The sequence below is a fragment of the Macaca nemestrina genome, chromosome 1, assembly GCF_043159975.1.
Source record: "Macaca nemestrina isolate mMacNem1 chromosome 1, mMacNem.hap1, whole genome shotgun sequence".
In the NCBI taxonomy this organism is placed as follows: Eukaryota; Metazoa; Chordata; class Mammalia; order Primates; family Cercopithecidae; genus Macaca; species Macaca nemestrina.
The window spans coordinates 101,319,880-101,337,990 of NC_092125.1; the positions used below are offsets into that span (position 1 = coordinate 101,319,880).

At 37.8% G+C, this 18,111-nt stretch overlaps 1 protein-coding gene across 1 annotated transcript; it reads left to right on the forward strand.

Annotated features, from left to right (window-relative positions):
• The first annotated feature begins 3,865 nt into the window (after nt 1-3,865).
• Nucleotides 3,866-4,835, forward strand: LOC105498112 (olfactory receptor family 10 subfamily T member 2). Its single transcript, XM_011769971.2, is given in 2 exon segments — nt 3,866-4,321; nt 4,324-4,835. Coding segments are annotated over 2 exon segments (945 nt in total). The 5' UTR covers nt 3,866-3,888.
• Nucleotides 4,836-18,111: the final 13,276 nt, after the last annotated feature.

Genomic DNA, 18,111 nt, shown 5'->3' on the forward strand with positions numbered 1-18,111 from the left:
GAGAATTAAGATATTCAGTTCTTTGAATTTTTTGCATGGCTTTGTTTTAGGAGAACAAAGACTACTTATGTAATTCCCAAAAGTGCCAAGCATACCTGCACTCACCAACCCCTGCCTTCATCTCTTATGCCTTATCAAAACAGTTTTATTGTATATCTCCTGGTTGGAGAATTTGGTTTCTCCTTCCATTTCAACATTTTGTAGCCTTGATGTCAGAAAATCACTGCAATACTTATCTACATTTGTAGTGCTGTGCAGAGATCAAATGTTTTATTGCCGTTTGAATTCTTTTCTTCTAGTATTAAATAATATGTCCTTGTCCAAGGTTAGTCATTTATTTTCTCTCTTGGTTTAGCTCTTATCGAGTCTCAGAAGACCTTACTCCTTAGAATCCCAGAAGGCTATAAATATTCTCAAATACAATTATATAGAATCTGAATTGACATATGAATATAGACCAGACTATTTTCAGCTCTTATTTAAGACTTAAAAAGGTTTGGACAATTACGTCTGTGTATAAGCTCTTTATGTAATGCTTCAATGCATTTCTTCCAATTATTTAATCTTCCAGGACAGATGTCATTGATTTTACAACTGACTTTCTGCTGCCTCTTTCAATATTTAAAAGACCTACCAGACTATAAGTCAGCAAACTCACATGACAGCTTCAGTGATCTTTTGAACAAAAGTAGGTAAGTCTATTTTCTTTGTCAGTTACTATCAAAAGAAAGAAATCGTTTCTACCAAAAATTCAGATGTGAATTCAGTTGCATAGTTTTTATTGTTATAAAAAGGATCCGAGCCAAAGTAAAACTTTATTTGTTCTTTTCTTGAAATAAAAAAGCTTCCACTCTGATAGAGTGCACACACACACACAAATACAGACACATACACACCCATAGACTCCCACCCCATATTAATGTATCAAATTTAAATGCTGAGGGGCCAAACAACAGAAGTAACTAGAAAGACATGAAAACTCATCAGTGTAGATTTGTCTTTCTTAAATAAAAGATGATTTTGAGAAAAATAAACATTTAAGAATGACATGAATTATAGTAGAACAGAGAATACATTCTAGAAAAAATAGCATATGAAAAAACTCATAAACAAAAGAAACTATGCCATAATTTATTAAGTATTTAATTAGTGTCTGTTATGTGCCCAGTTTTGTTTGCAGCTGCTGCAGATTGTTTAGAATACATTGCTATGCCCCCTGCCTCAAAGAAAGAATGTAAATAGGGTTATAAGGCATCTACATAGGCAAATTGATTATAAAGTAATACAAGATACTACCTAACCTGTTCCCATACATGCATGATTTTAAAATCCCTAAGAGCTACAAAGAGAATGAGCTATCTGTATGGACTCTAGTAGGCAGGGAAGCTTTATTGGAGAACATGACAGGGATTTGAATATGAAAAACAATGGACAACACAAGTACATGAAGCAACCTGAAAAACAGATATAAAAACAATACTAGTGTTGTGGCCAAGATTAGAGGATGTTTTGTATATGACCAAATTCTCATGTAAGTCACAAAAAAAAGAAGCTGATGATTTAGGGAGACATTGAAAGTTGTTTGATTCATAAAACTGTGATTGAAATTAAGCAACATCCCCTGGACCTTCCTTGCCTTTGAGTGTTTTCATCAATCATATCCTTGATTTGCCTACTTTCCTACCCCTTTTTCCTTTTTTCTTATCTAATCTCAGGATTAAAGAGAATAAAACTCATGTTGTAAAATTTGATAATTCAAATCTTGGATAATTAAAATGAAATTATTCCAGAAAAGTCAGAAATGCTAAAATAAGTTTTACTTGAGCAAGCAGTGCAAAACTATGCTTTAGTCCTTTGGGAAAAGTATATGGGTAAATCATCTTCTCATAAGGTAAAGAATGGGTGCCATAAAATGTGGTAAGTAGAAAGTGGATTTGAAGTTAGAAGACTTGAATTCTGGTACTAGATCTACCACTTGAGTATATTATTTAATTTTTTGACATTCTAGTCAAGTCAAAATCTTTTAGCATGTGATAAATCACAAACTATGTTATATTCTAGGGACTCACTTTTTAATTAAATAAACGTTATTCCTGCACTTAAGAAGCTTATAATCTATAAAGAGTGCCAAATATATAAGGAGGTATGTTCAACGCGACATGTTAAATGTAAGGATAAGGATGTTCACAGGTTACTCTGCCCAGGAGAGGGCACTTAGTACACTTGCTTTACCTGTGAAATAGAGACAGACACTTTGGCTATCTACCAGGATGTTAGAGTCAAAATGAGGTAGCTTAGGTGAAAACATCTTATTTTCTGCAAGGTCTGATACAAAGGAAAAAGCTGTTGTAACAGGTGTGTGGAACTACCTAAGCAAATAAACCACAACAGAGATGATGAACAATGAACAAACCCAAGTGTGTCATGTCAAACAACTCCTAACATTTTATAGACATTAAAGTAGCCAACAAGTTGGGAGATGTTGAGTTGTGCAAATATTACATCTGGTTTCTCCTGAATCTCTGAAACTGATTCTGAAAGTAAAAATGATTAGGGCTCTGGAAGGAGGAATAACCTAGACTATAAGATAATGAGAAGTTCCTGAGATAGTTTCTTATCTTTTTATTTAGCACTTTCTGGCTATTTGATTTGCAAGAGATTCAAGGTGTGTTCATGGTATTTCCCCTCCTTTCTTCAACAGAAAGAAGACTTAACCTAAGTCTTCCTGCTCCACCCCATCCCTAGGGATCATCAATCTATTTTGTTTCATAGACAGATATGCCATAACCTTGTGACTCAGGTTTTACACTTGTGTCCCTTCACAATTCCAGAAACATACAGAACAAGTGTCGTAGAATCATAAAAAAGAATTCAAAGGCTATAGACTCCTTAGATAAAAAAAGGGTAGATTTATTAAAGAACCCTGATTTGATCATTCCACAATGTATACATGTATCTAAACATCACATAATACCCCATAAATAGGTATAATTATTAGTTGCGAATACAAAATAAAATTTTAAAAGAAAATAATTTTTAATGTAAACATGAGAGTTCTTTCTTTAACTGTGCATATTTAAATTTTTGCTCAATTTTGAAAAAAGAATCTCAAGGATAAGAACACATGAGTCAAATGCAGGGAAACTCTGTCCTGATTTAAGGGTCCAGGCTCTTCTGGTGTTCGAGTATCAAACCAGAATATTTGCCTCTCAACTCCTTAGTTGTAAATGCAGCTGACACATAGATTGGAGTTATGATGTGTTAAGTACTGTTTCAAGTACTTTACTGATATCATCTAAGTTAATTCTTATAATAATCTTATATAATATCTTCTACTATTATTTATGTCTTACAAATGACAAAAACTGTCACACTGAAGTTCACAGCTCTAAGTGCAAAGGCAAGTTTCAAACTCTAGCATTCTGGTTCCTGAGTTCATGCTTTGAGGCACAGTGTTTTAGTGCCTTTACAATAATGCTAATTAAAGGGATTGTTATATTAGGAAAAGAAACCAAATTACTAAGTTAGAATATACACCCAAAGACCAAATACATGCAGTACAAGAAAAACAATTTAAATTTTCTATTCCATATTAAAGGTAATGTTCTTCTTAAACTGAGAGAATTTTTTCACTTTGTTAAATAGTTGGATTCTTTTAACTTTGGGGTATGTATATACTGTAGATAATCATTTCTCTGTTACTTCAGATTAATAACTTATTGGAAAAATCATTAAAGAGGCTGTCTATGTCTAGATAGCCTAAGAGAAAGAGATGTTAATATTATGAATCTGACAATATACTTAAAGTAAAGCGTTGGGAAAATGTTCTTATTACAACGATAGTTATCATTTTGTCTCTTTCAAACACATTCACAGAAAGTTATTCAGATGCAAGGTTTCAACAAAACCACTGTGGTTACACAATTCATCCTGGTGGGTTTCTCCAGCCTGGGGGAGCTCCAGCTGCTGCTTTTTGTCATATTTCTTCTCCTAAACTTGACAATCTTGGTGGCCAATGTGACCATCATGGCCGTTATTCACTTCAGCTGGACTCTCCACACTCCCATGTATGATTTTCTACTCATCCTTTCATTTTCTGAGTCCTGCTACACTTTTGTCATCATCCCTCAGCTGCTGGTCCACCTGCTCTTAGACACCAAGACCATCACCTTCATGGCCTGTGCCAACCTGCTCTTCTTCTTTCTTGCCTTTGCTTGGACCAACTGCTTCCTCATTGCTGTGATGGGATATGATCGCTATGTAGCCATTTGTCACTCTCTGAGGTACACGCTCATCATGAACAGAAGGCTGGGGTTGGGGTTGATTCTCTCTCAGGAGCCACAGGTTTCTTTTTTGCTTTGGTGGCCACCAACCTCATTTGTGACATGCCTTTTTGTGGCCCCAACAGGGTTAACCACTATTTCTGTGACATGGCACCTGTTATCAAGTTAGCCTGCACTGACACCCATGTGAAAGAGCTGGCTTTATTTAGCCTCAGCATCCAGATAATTATGGTGCCTTTTCTGTTAATTCTCATATCCTATGGCTTCACAGTTAACACCATCCTGAAGATCCCTTCAGCTGAGGGCAAGAAGAAGGCCTTTGCCACCTGTCCCTCACACCTCATTATGGTCTTTGTCCACTATGGCTGTGCCTCTATCATCTCTCTGTGGCCCAAGTCCAAGTCTGCCTCAGACAAGGATCAGTTAGTGGCAGTGACCAACACAGTGGTTACTCCCTTACTTAGTCCTCTTGTCTATAGTGTGAGGAACAAGGAGGTAAAAACTGCATTGAAAAGAGTTCTTGGAATGCCTGTGGCAACCAAGATGAGCTAACAAAAAATAAAAATAAAATTAGGATGGTCGAGGGGCGGAGCAAGATGGCCGAATAGGAACAGCTCCAGTCTCCAACTCGCAGCGCGAGCGACACAGAAGACCGGTGATTTCTGCATTTTCAACTGAGGTACTGGGTTCATCTCACTAGGGAGTGCCAGACAATTGGTGCTGGTCAGCTGCTGCAGCCCGACCAGTGAGAGCTAAAGCAGGGCGAGGCATTGCCTCACCTGGGAAGCGCAAGGGGAAAGGGAATCCCTTTTCCTAGCCAGGGGAACTGAGACACAACACCTGGAAAATCGGGTAACTCCCACCCCAATACTGCGCTTTAAGCAAACAGGCACACCAGGAGATTATATCCCACACCTGGCCGGGAGGGTCCCACACCCACGGAGCCTCCCTCATTGGTAGCACAGCAGTCTGCGATCTGGCGGCAAGGCAGCAGCGACGCTGGGGGAGGGGCGCCCGCCATTGCTGAGGCTTAAGTAGGTAAACAAAGCCGCTGGGGGCTCGAACTGGGTGGAGCTCACAGCAGCTCAAGGAAACCTGCCTGTCTCTGTAGACACCACCTCTGGGGACAGGGGGCAGTAAACAACAAAAGCAGGAGAAACCTCTGCAGATGCAAACGACTCTGTCTCACAGTTTTGAAGAGTGCAGTGGATCTCCCAACACGGAGGTTGAGATCTGAGAAGGGACAGACTCCCTGCTCAAGTGGGTCCCTGACCCCTGAGTAGCCTAACTGGGAGACATCCCCCACTAGTGGCAGTCTGACACCCCACACCTCACAGGGTGGAGTACACCCCTGAGAGAAAGCCTCCAAAGCAAGAATTACACAGGTGCATTCGCTGTTCAGCAATATTCTATCTTCTGCAGCCTCTGCTGCTAACACCCAGGCAAACAGAGTCTGGAGTGGACCTCAAGCAATCTCCAAGAGACCTACAGCTGAGGGTCCTGACTGTTAGAAGGAAACCTATCAAACAGGAAGGACACCTACACCAAAACCCCATCAGTACGTCAACATCATCATCAAAGACAAGAGGCAGATAAAACCACAAAGATGGGGAAAAAGCAGGGCAGAAAAGCTGGAAATTCAAAAAATAAGAGTGCATCTCCCCCGGCAAAGGAGCGCAGCTCATCGCCAGCAACGGATCAAAGCTTGATGGAGAATGACTTTGACGAGATGAGAGAAGAAGGCTTCAGTCCATCAAACATCTCACAGCTAAAGGAGGAATTACATACCCAGCACAAAGAAACTAAAAATCTTGAAAAAAAAGTGGAAGAATTGATGGCTAGAGTAATTAATGCAGAGAAGGTCATAAACGAAATGAAAGAGATGAAAACCATGACACGAGAAATACGTGACAAATGCACAAGCTTCAGTAACTGACTCGATCAACTGGAAGAAAGACTATCAATGATTGAGGATCAAATGAATGAAATGAAGCGAGAAGAGAAACCAAAAGAAAAAAGAAGGAAAAGAAATGAACAAAGCCTGCAAGAAGTATGGGATTATGTAAAAAGACCAAATCTACGTCTGATTGGGGTGTCTGAAAGTGAGGGGGAAAATGGAACCAAGTTGGAAAACACTCTTCAGGATATCATCCAGGAGAACTTCCCCAACCTAGTAGGGCAGGCCAACATTCCAATTCAGGAAATACAGAGAACACCACAAAGATACTCCTCGAGAAGAGCAACTCCAAGACACATAATTGCCAGATTCACCAAAGTTGAAATGAAGGAAAAAATCTTAAGGGCAGCCAGAGAGAAAGGTCGGGTTACCCACAAAGGGAAGCCCATCAGACTAACAGCAGATCTCTCAGCAGAAACTCTCCAAGCCAGAAGAGAGTGGGGTCCAATATTCAACATTCTTAAAGAAAAGAATTTTAAACCCAGAATTTCATATCCAGCCAAAATAAGTTTCATAAGTGAAGGAGAAATAAAATCCTTTACAGATAGGCAAATGCTTAGAGATTTTGTCACCACCAGGCCTGCCCTACAAGAGATCCTGAAGGAAGCACTAAACACCTCTACGCAAATAAACTAGAAAATCTAGAAGAAATGAATAATTTCCTAGACAAATATACCCCCCCAAGACTAAACCAGGAAGAAGTTGAATCCCTGAATAGACCAACAGCAGGCTCTGAAATTGAGGCAATAATTAATGGCCTACCAACCAAAAAAAGTGCAGGACCAGATGGATTCACAGCTGAATTCTACCAGAGGTACAAGGAGGAGCTGGTACCATTCCTTCTGAAACTACTCCAATCAATAGAAAAAGAGGGAATCCCCCCTAACTCATTTTATGAGGCCAACATCATCCTGATACCAAAGCCTGGCAGAGACACAACAAAAAAAGAGAATTTTAGACCAATCTCCCTCATGAACATAGATGCAAAAATAAAATACTGGCAAACCGGATTCAGCAGCACATCAAAAAGTTTATCCACCATGATCAAGTGGGCTTCATCCCTGGGATGCAAGGCTGGTTCAACATTCGCAAATCAATAAACATAATCCAGCATATAAACAGAACCAAAGACAAGAACCACATGATTATCTCAATAGATGCAGAAAAGGCTTTTGACAAAATTCAACAGCCTTTCATGCTAAAAACGCTCAATAAGTTCGGTATTGATGGAACGTACCTCAAAATAATAAGAGCTATTTATGACAAACCCACAGCCAATATCATACTGAATGGGCAAAAACTGGAAAAATTCCCTTTGAAAACTGGCACAAGACAGGGATGCCCTCTCTCACCACTCCTATTCAACATAGTGTTGGAAGTTCTGGCTAGGGCAATCAGGCAAGAGAAAGAAAGAAAGGGTATTCAATTAGGAAAAGAAGAAGTCAAATTGTCCCTCTTTGCAGATGACATGATTGTATATTTAGAAAACCCCATTGTCTCAGCCCAAAATCTCTTTAAGCTGATAAGCAACTTCAGCAAAGTCTCAGGATACAAAATTAATGTGCAAAAATCACAAGCATTCTTATACACCAGTAACAGACAAACAGAGAGACAAATCATGAATGAACTTCCATTCACAATTGCTTCAAAGAGAATAAAATACCTAGGAATCCAACTTACAAGGGATGTAAAGGACCTCTTCAAGGAGAACTACAAACCACTGCTCAGTGAAATAAAAGAGGACACAAGCAAATGGAAGAACATACCATGCTCATGGATAGGAAGAATCAATATCGTGAAAATGGCCATAATGCCCAAGGTTATTTATAGATTCAATGCCATCCCCATCAAGCTACCAATGAGTTTCTTCACAGAATTGGAAAAAACTGCTTTAAAGTTCATATGGAACCAAAGAAGAGCCCGCATCTCCAAGACAATCCTAAGTCAAAAGAACAAAGCTGGAGGCATCACGCTACCTGACTTCAAACTATACTACAAGGCTACAGTAACCAAAACAGCATGGTACTGGTACCAAAACAGAGATATAGACCAATGGAACAGAACAGAGTCCTCAGAAATAATACCACACATCTACAGCCATCTGATCTTTGACAAACCTAAGAGAAACAAGAAATGGGGAAAGGACTCCCTATCTAATAAATGGTGCTGGGAAAATTGGCTAGCCATAAGTAGAAAGCAGAAACTGGATCCTTTCCTTACTCCTTATACGAAAATTAATTCAAGATGGTTTAGAGACTTAAATGTTAGACCTAATACCATAAAAACCCTAGAGGAAAACCTAGGTAGTACCATTCAGGACATAGGCATGGGCAAAGACTTCATGTCTAAAACACCAAAAGCAACGGCAGCAAAAGCCAAAATTGACAAATGGGATCTCATTAAACTAAAGAGCTTCTGCACAGCAAAAGAAACTACCATCAGAGTGAACAGGCAACCTACAGAATGGGAGAAAATTTTTGCAATCTACTCATCTGACAATGCGCTAATATCCAGAACCTACAAAGAACTCAAACAAATTTACAAGAAAAAAACAAACATCCCCATCAACAAGTGGGCAAAGGATATGAATAGACATTTCTCAAAAGAAGACATTCATACAGCCAACAGACACATGAAAAAATGCTCATCATCACTGGCCATCTGAGAAATGCAAATCAAAACCACAATGAGATACCATCTCACACCAGTTAGAATGGCGATCATTAAAAAGTCAGGAAACAACAGGTGCTGGAGAGGATGTGGAGAAATAGGAACACTTTTACACTGTTGGTGGGATTGTAAAGTAGTTCAACCATTATGGAAAACAGTATGGCGATTCCTCAAGGATCTAGAACTAGATGTACCATATGACCCAGCCATCCCATTACTGGGTATATACCCAAAGGATTATAAATCATGCTGCTATAAAGACACATGCACACGTATGTTCATTGCGGCAGTATTCACAATAGCAAAGACTTGGAATCAACCGAAATGTCCATCAGTGACAGACTGGATTAAGAAAATGTGGCACATATACACCATGGAATACTATGCAGCCATCAAAAAGGATGAGTTTGTGTCCTTTGTAGGGACATGGATGCAGCTGGAAACCATCATTCTTAGCAAACTATCACAAGAACAGAAAACCAAACACCGCATGTTCTCACTCATAGGTGGGAACTGAACAATGAGATCACTTGGACTCGGGAAGGTGAACATCACACACCAGGGCCTATCATGGGGAGGGGGGAGGGGGGAGGGATTGCATTGGGAGTTATACCTGATGCAAATGACGAGTTGATGGGTGCTGACGAGTTGATGGGTGCAGCACAGCAACATGGCACAAGTATACATATGTAACAAACCTGCATGTTATGCACATGTACCCTAGAACTTAAAGTATAATAATAATAAAATAAATAAATAAATAAATAAATAATTAGGACAGTCACAGAAGAAATCAAAGGCATAAAATTTTCTGAACTTTGAGGCAGATACTGTCTCATACAGTATTTCCAAGGATTAAGACTACTGTTGCCTTTTTATTTTCTCCTATTCCAAGAAAAAAAAAAAATGCAAGTCACTCTACACACTATATTGTCCAATGTCTAGTTAAAAAGAGAGAATTCACACTTGGCAAAAAGAGAAAACCATGAGAGATTTTCAAGGAAAGACACAACCAAAACAAATATAAGGACAAGAATTGCTTTTCTGGTTGGAGAGACAGAAGAACAGGGTCTGAAGTGGCTGGGAGCATTTTATCCAGGACACAGGCATTCATCTAGTAATACATTTATCTGTGTACCAAGTCCCATTCAAAGAAGAAAAATTAAACTGAACAAATATATAGTTCATGGTGGTTGGGACTGGTTAGGTAAGAAGATGAACGCTGAAAAAAAATATGATAATGCAAGATAATCAGATCAGTTAAAAGAATATAAATAAAGGGTTATGAGAATCAAAGGAACTAGTATTTATTCCATCTAAAAGAGAGAAAGATTTAGAATAACTGGGATGAAAAGAGGGGAGAGAAAATTTAAACTGGGCCTTAAATGGAGAGCAAGATATTAATACTAAGAAACTGGGTTTTACAGTGACAAAAAATGTTAGTGGATATTATCAGAATTGTTGATAATTCTGTATTTTTATTATGCTAATTATCAATTAAACATTATTTTTGTTTGTAGTTCTTGTTTTGTTTTCACTTAGCTATATGTTTAAGTCTTTCAGATGATGTAATTTTATTTAATAATAGACTAAAAATAAACAATAATGACATCCTCATACTTGCTGATCAAATAGAACACAGTGCTCTGAAGAGGCAAAAATGGCCGTAATCTCTATGATGATCATAGCATAATACTTATAAGAACCTAACATTTTATTGATTACAATAATATAATTTGAATTATAAACACTGATCAGGATTGATTTTAAATCTAAACTCTCATTTTCAGGCTACGTAATTTAAGAAATGTTATTTAAAACTATTAAAACCGATGAGCCTTGAATTTTTTCATCTGGACAAGATTTCTTTTTGAGTAAATATGTGAACTGTCTCATTTTCACAGTGCTTGGATTCTAGTTAAGGGAGCCAATTACTGTTAATTAGATCCTTTTTCTGCCCAGAGACTCAATCCCGACTAGAATTAAAACCTGCTGATTTGTTAAAATTATGTTACATCTCACAAATGAAAAGCTGAAATATCATTATTTGTATGACTGTGAAAATTACGTGTAAGTTTTTCTTGAGACAAGATTTTACTCCCATCACCCAGGCTGGAGCGCAGTGGCGCCATCTTGGCTCACTGCAGCTTCCACCTCCCGGATTCAAGCTATTTGGAGCTTCAGCCTCCCAAGGAACTGGGACCACAGGCGCCCACAACCGTGCTCGGCTAATTTTTGTGTTTTTTGTCGAGCCGGGGTTTCACCATGTTGGCTAGGCTGGTTTCAAACTCTTGTCTTCAAGAGATCTGCCTGCCTCACCCTCCGAAAGTGCTGGAATTACAGGAATGAGCCACCACCCCCCCGGCCAAAAATATTTTTATGTAGCAAACTAACCAGCATGCTCTATTCCCTCTGTAAAGCACCCTGACTAATTTCCATGGCACAATAAACACTCATGTTTAATGGATTACTTTCTTTTGTGCCTGCATGTTTCTGCCCCTACAAGTTGTGGTGGGGATTGGGGGTTATGCTCAAAACCACTTCTGACAGTTGTATTTATTATTCTATTTATTCTACTTGTAAAATGTAATTTTTTCCTATGCAACCTAATAAAGTATAATGGTTTCAATACCAAAGACAAGAGACAACTGGTTCACTATATGCTGCTGTCCTTCCTGTCATCCACAATATCATCAGTAGGATTGTTCCTATATGACTGACAGGCAGTGCTGGTTTACTCACTCATCACAATGGGCTTCCCAACAGGCATGGTTCTTTGAGGGATATTAACTTATTTCTCCCAGATAAATTAAGACCCTCTCACATTTGTACTCTACAGGTTTTAACAACGTTTCCCTTTAATTCCCATTCACAATTCTGTACGAACCACTAGCTTTCTTCAGGTACGCTGAGTCTGAATTTGTTCTGTTGTGTAAGCATTTCACACCCCAAGTTGCCATCACTCTTTTCACCATGGGGATAAGTGTCTACTACACAGGAGCTACTCCTTTCAAACACTCAGAAGACAATTTGATCATAACATTATGTGTACTTGTATCAAAATATCACACTGTATCCACTAAATACGCACAAGAAAAAAGTTGAAAGATCTAAGTACCCTTTTTTCCCCAAAACAATGGGACAAATCACTTGTAAGGCAAACAAACACTTGCAACTTTAGGGTGTCCTCTATATACCTTTTCAAGTGTGTCTACCTACCTATGAAAATTGCTTCTGATGATTTGAAGGTGATTTTCTCACTTGAAAAAATGGGAAAATTAAAGAAAAAAATGAAATGAGAACTGGCAGTATACTTCCTCTAGCAGGGTCTTCCATAGCGACTGTTGTCTTTTCAGTAATAAACAATCAAAATATAAGCTTGAAAAGGAAGATTACTTGAAGCATTCCATAAAATGTTACATTTAACTAGAGCATTAATTTTTTTATTATTCTATTTTATTTTACTTTATTTTATTTTTTGAGACGGAGTATAGCTTGTCCCCCAGGGAGCAGTGCAGTGACGCCATCTTGGCTCACTGCAAGCTCTGCCTCTCGGGTTCACTCCATTCTCTTGCCTCAGCCTCCCGAGTAGCTGGGGCTACAGGCACCCACCACCATGCCGGGCTAATTTTTTGTATTTTTAGTAGAGACAGGTTTTCACCGTGTTAGCCAGCATGGTCTCAATAAAGCGTTAATTTTAAGGAAAACAATTTATATTCGCTGTCTCCGTTAAATAACCTAGGAAAGTACCTATTTCATGTCTCAAAAGAGAAAGTCGTAGTTTTCTTTCGCTTTGTAATGATGTGAATATTAGATTTTTATCGTGGAGAAAGAAAAGCTCTCTTGACAGAAGAGATTGTAAGATTTTTTTTTTTTTTTGTCCATTGTGTTTCTGAAATCTTACGTTAATATAAATGTTAAATAATATTTTATAAATGTAGGTGTTTATTTTAACAAACATTTCAAAATGTAAATGGTTCTTTTGAGTTTTTATTATTTCAAAACTAAATTTGCTTATTATTTTTTTAAAATTATTCCCTTTTGTATTGTAGACATAGTTAATTATTTTTGCAACTAATAAACTAAAATAAACTGAATAATAAAAATATTTTTCATATTACAATAGTGATGTCAGATTAATATTCTGGCTCTTTTAGCAAGTATTCATTTTTATTTAATAAAAAGCTTCTGATACTACTCAGCCTTAAAAAGGAACAAAATAATGGCATTTGCAGCAACCTGGATGGAGTTCGAGACCATTACTCTAAGTAAAATAACTCAGGAATGGAAAACCAAACATCACATGTTCTCACTTATAAGTGGGAATTAAGCTATGAGGACGCAAAGGCATAATGATACAATAGACTTTGGGGACTCGAGGGGAAGGTTGAGAAGTGCATGAGGTATAAAAGACTACACACTGGGTACAGTGTACACTGCTCCTGTGATGGGTGCACCCAAATGTCAGAAATCACCACTAAAGAACTTAATCATGTAACCAAACACCACCTATTCCCCAAAAGGTATTGAAATAAGAAATTTTTAAATGTTTTGAAAAGGTTTCTGACTTACTACTTACTGGTCCTTGGTAGAAACTAAGTGGCCAGGCAACACTATCAGATATTTGACGTGTATAACGACAAAACTGGATATAATCAGCAACTTTTAGTCACGAAATAGAAGAAGAATATATGTGACTGAGATTTTTTTAAAAACCCAAACACACAAGTATGTGATATGTGCATATAGTTTACAATCCCAGAACGCATATTTTTTAAAAATCCTACTCCTACTCTTCTTTCAGTCTGCAACTACGGCATTTAAGGGAGTTTCCCATGAATGCATGACTCGGCATGAAAACTCCGAAGCCTGGTTTCCAGCTAGTTCTGCTTGATATAGAAATACCAAGAAGAAGTGGACTCTGTGGTCACTCAGAGATGAACCTGAACCATCAGAGGGCAGGTTCCCTCCCGGCAGAACATGTGTTTTCTCACTTCATCTGGGTGAAGAGACATCTAGGGATGAGGTTTACAACAAATCCTGGAAAGTTGCTTTGGTCTTGCCATAGTCTGACAGACCTAGGACAAAAGTCAGACCATTGGTAATAAGGATATTTGAGGGAAGAAATAGAAAAACCTCTAAGGACAACCCTTGAATATGATTGTATCTACATAAATGTTCATCAGTAAGACCCCAAAACACAAAAAATCTTAATAATGCAGTAGTGGTAGCCTACTTTCAGATCATCAGTCATCATTTTCCCAGACTACTTAGTGTATATTAATGGGATGATGGACAGAGTGGCTATGTTGACAGTGGGGAAACCTATCTTTACACTCAGCAAGATTTATTGGCCTCATAAAAGCTGACCTGGCTACTGCTCACTGCTAGATGACAACAATACTTATTAACTGATATTTTGTACTTTTTTCAGTTTGGTGCAACTCTGTCTTACATTTGCTGAAATGACCTGTTGAGAACTCAGTACGATATTAACTTCAATAAAACATCTTGAAACCGAAGCATGCCATCTTGTGAAGAAACATTTAATATGAAACGTAGTTGATATGAAACGTAGGTGGGCTTGTGGGAACCCTAGGAGAGAGGTAGAGGGTTTAACTCTCAACCATTCACGTCTAATTTTACTCAAAATATTTTCTTCTCAACCATTTCTCTCTGCCCTAACCCAATTCTTTAACGGCCTACAGAATTTGGAGCCCAAAGAAAGAGTACTTCCTCGAAAGCAGTTATTGGATCAATGAGACCATTGGTCATTTCAGGTTTCCCAAGCTATTGAACAACCAAGAAAATAAAGAAATGTGGTGTCACTTAGGGTGACTTATCTGATTATCAGATAGAAATTAGATTACAATTATATTATTAAGATGAGAAGAAGAGATAGAATGTTGAGAATCTTTTTGCAGGCCTTACTGCACTGCCCTGCCAAGAGATAAAAGAAGACACCCACAATCTCATCAAGGCAGTTTCTCCAAGAAGTCTGACTTGTCTGGAAGAAGTATTTGCACCTAATGCCAATCAACTACTAAGCTAAATGAATTTAAAAAAAAAATGGCAAGAGCAAATGAGTAGATTAAGCATAAATAAACAGCAATTATATCACCATAATCCATGGAAGAACTGAGGATTATAACCCCTAATGGTATTTCCAGTTTTTAAAAATTTGTTCTTTAAATTTCTTCTAAAATCCATGTTATTTAACAGTGTGATGGTGGTACTTAAATTTGCCACCCAGTCCAAACACTGTGTAATTCTGAGATGACACTATGACAGGACTAAAGCACATGAACATCATCCAGGGTCATTCCTATGGCGAATTTGTGACTTTAGGTAGTCTCCTTTGAGGAGCGGTAAATACATTTCATTTTAGTTTATGGTGCTTAATCCAACAGTCATTCTATATTCACATCTTTTTCCTAACCTAGGAGTATCCTAGATTACTGCAACTGCCTCCAAACCAGTCACTCTGCTGCCACATTTACCCCCACAGATAACTCTCTGAATCCATCTGCTCCTCCTCTTTCCCTCCATCTCTCCATTAGAGCCACAGTCTCCTTGGACTCCCTAAAACCCCAGGCGTGCTCTTGGCTTCAAGTCTTTGAACTGATTATTCTTTTCCAGTTACGTGTGCAACTGCTAACTTGCTCACCTCTTTCATGTCTTGCCTTAAATGTCCCCTTCTTAATGAAGCCTTCCTGAATACCCTATTTAAAATCATCACTCCTAACACCTCTGCTCTTTTATTTCACTCCACTTTTTTTCTATAGTGCATATTACCTCTAATATACTATATAATTTACTAATTTATCCTGTTTATTTTTTTTCTTTCTATGCACTAGAATACAAACTCCTTAAAGGCAGGATTCTTTGCTTTTGTTCACTAATGTATCTTTTGACTAGAAAAGTGGCTAACACACAGTAGGTGTTTATTTAATAATGTTTTATTAGATTAAGAATGGACATTTTGGGAACTATGAAAAGGAAGAGATATGTCAGTGTATTCAAACACGTGTACATGCTGTAAAGCCCAGCAGTGGAATCTTATGGAGATCTATTATTCTCATTTTGTCAGCATCCCTCTTTCAGGGAACATTCTTTTCCTGACTCCATGAAAACCAACTGGGGAAACAAATTATGAGAAATTATTATTTTGACCACAAATTTGGGCTATGACCCCAGCAGAGCAAATCCTCTTCTCTTACCCAGGATTAAAAATCTTAAATAGAGACAGAGAGAGCTGGAAATCGTCCGCTGGTAATTCCCTAAGATGACTAACAAGATGCTGTGACTAAGATATTCTGGAGTTGTTCTATTTCCCTCACGAGGCCTGGCTACTGAGTTATTTCTTCACATACATGAACTGTCCACAAACCTTCCAAAAATTGTCACTTTTACTATGTAAGTAAAATCAAATTTCAAGAACGGTAAAGAGTCTGAGATTTTGTCCTTGTTGCAAGCCTATAGAGTTAGTCTGCTTCAATTTCATGGATGCCAGTAGAAGACTCCTGGGTCCAAGAAAAAGGACAGCTTATCACTCACAGTAATAGTGGTAGCCAGACTATCAAAATTTGTGCTGAGCATCAGTTCCCACAGAAACATGTGAAGAGGGCTGGAGCATTTGCACGTATAGTGATGTATATTGCAGGACCGGAACCCAGAGCTTAGTGACTACGACAGCCTTAATGTTCCCTTCAGCTTGACTGAACTTTAGACAGGCTTTTTCCTGACTCCAGGCACCTGCCCTCCTTTTTCTTAAAATGTTTACTTTAGAAAACTTGTAACTGTAAATTATTTCTCTGCCCCCTCTGTGATATAAATCTTTTTAAAAGCCTTTTGTCAGTTTTAGAATCCAGAAATATTTTTCTTAAGGACCTGAGAGCCACCTCTTTGAAATGTAATCATTAAAAAGACAATACCCATATCTCCCGGTTTCTATGGGAGAGTAGCAGCCTAACTTCAGTGGGTGCCTCACTAAAGTCACAAAACTTCTACCTCCCATTATAAAGATATCAAAGGCTTATTTTTCCTTTTGATGAAGCCAATTAGTAATCACAGAGGGCCTACTGTGATTACTTCTCTGTGATATACTTCTCTACTAGCTTATCTCAACCTTTGAAAACCATCTTGCCCCTTGTTTAGATGAAGTTGCCTAGTTCATACTAAGTTTTGGTCTTGTTTCTCTATTGAAATGCACTTAAATAAAATTTTCCTTGGCCATTTAACATTGTGTAGCACAAATTTGCTTTGACATAGGGAAGTTGAAACTTTTATATGGACAATAAAGCACACCTCAAAAGCAAAAAAGACAATATATCTCTCTTCTAATACTGTCACCACAGAAACACTAAGGAAAAAATATTCTGAAACAAAGGTTCCAGAGTGCTCCCACAATGAGCAGAAAAGTGAGACACATGGACAATTATCTCCCAACAGTTAATTCTGTACCTTGAAACTAAGGGAATCTAACCTCCTTTATGATGTATATTTTTATTACAGACATCCCTCTGTGTCCATAGGGATTGGTTCCAGACCTGTTACAGATACCAACATTTGTGAATGCTCAAGTGCCTAATATAAAACGGTGTGGTAGTTGCATAAAACCTATGCACATATTCCTGTATACTTTAAATTATCTCTAGATTACTTATAATATCTAATGATGTGTCAATAGTGGTTATACCTAATTGTTTAAAGAATAATGTTAAGAAAAAAGCCTGTACGTATTTATTACACATGCAATTTTTTCAAATATTTTTTATTTGCAGTTGGTTGAATCCAAAAATACAAAAAATATGGATACAGAGGACCAACTGAATGTTATAAAGAAAATCCCTTTGTTGTCTTTGGATTAGCAGATTTGTCTAGATTTTTTAAAATCTCTACATACAGTATTTTTCCCTTGAAGACAAGAAATTTCAGGGGTTCCCCCAGGCAATTACACCTCAGGTGATAATTTTGAATTTAAAGTCACCACTTTAAATTCACTGGGTACCAAGTACCCAGTGAATGAAATAATTTGTATACTTTGGTTATTAAGAAAACAAATTATTCAGTTAGACAGGCAGGTTTCTTATCCTAACCCTGTCATTTTCTTTTTTCATTGTAATCTTTTTTGTCTTTTCAGAACACTTATTTCCTCAATTCTATAATGGGACAAAGTACCAACCTCAGACGGTCATTGAA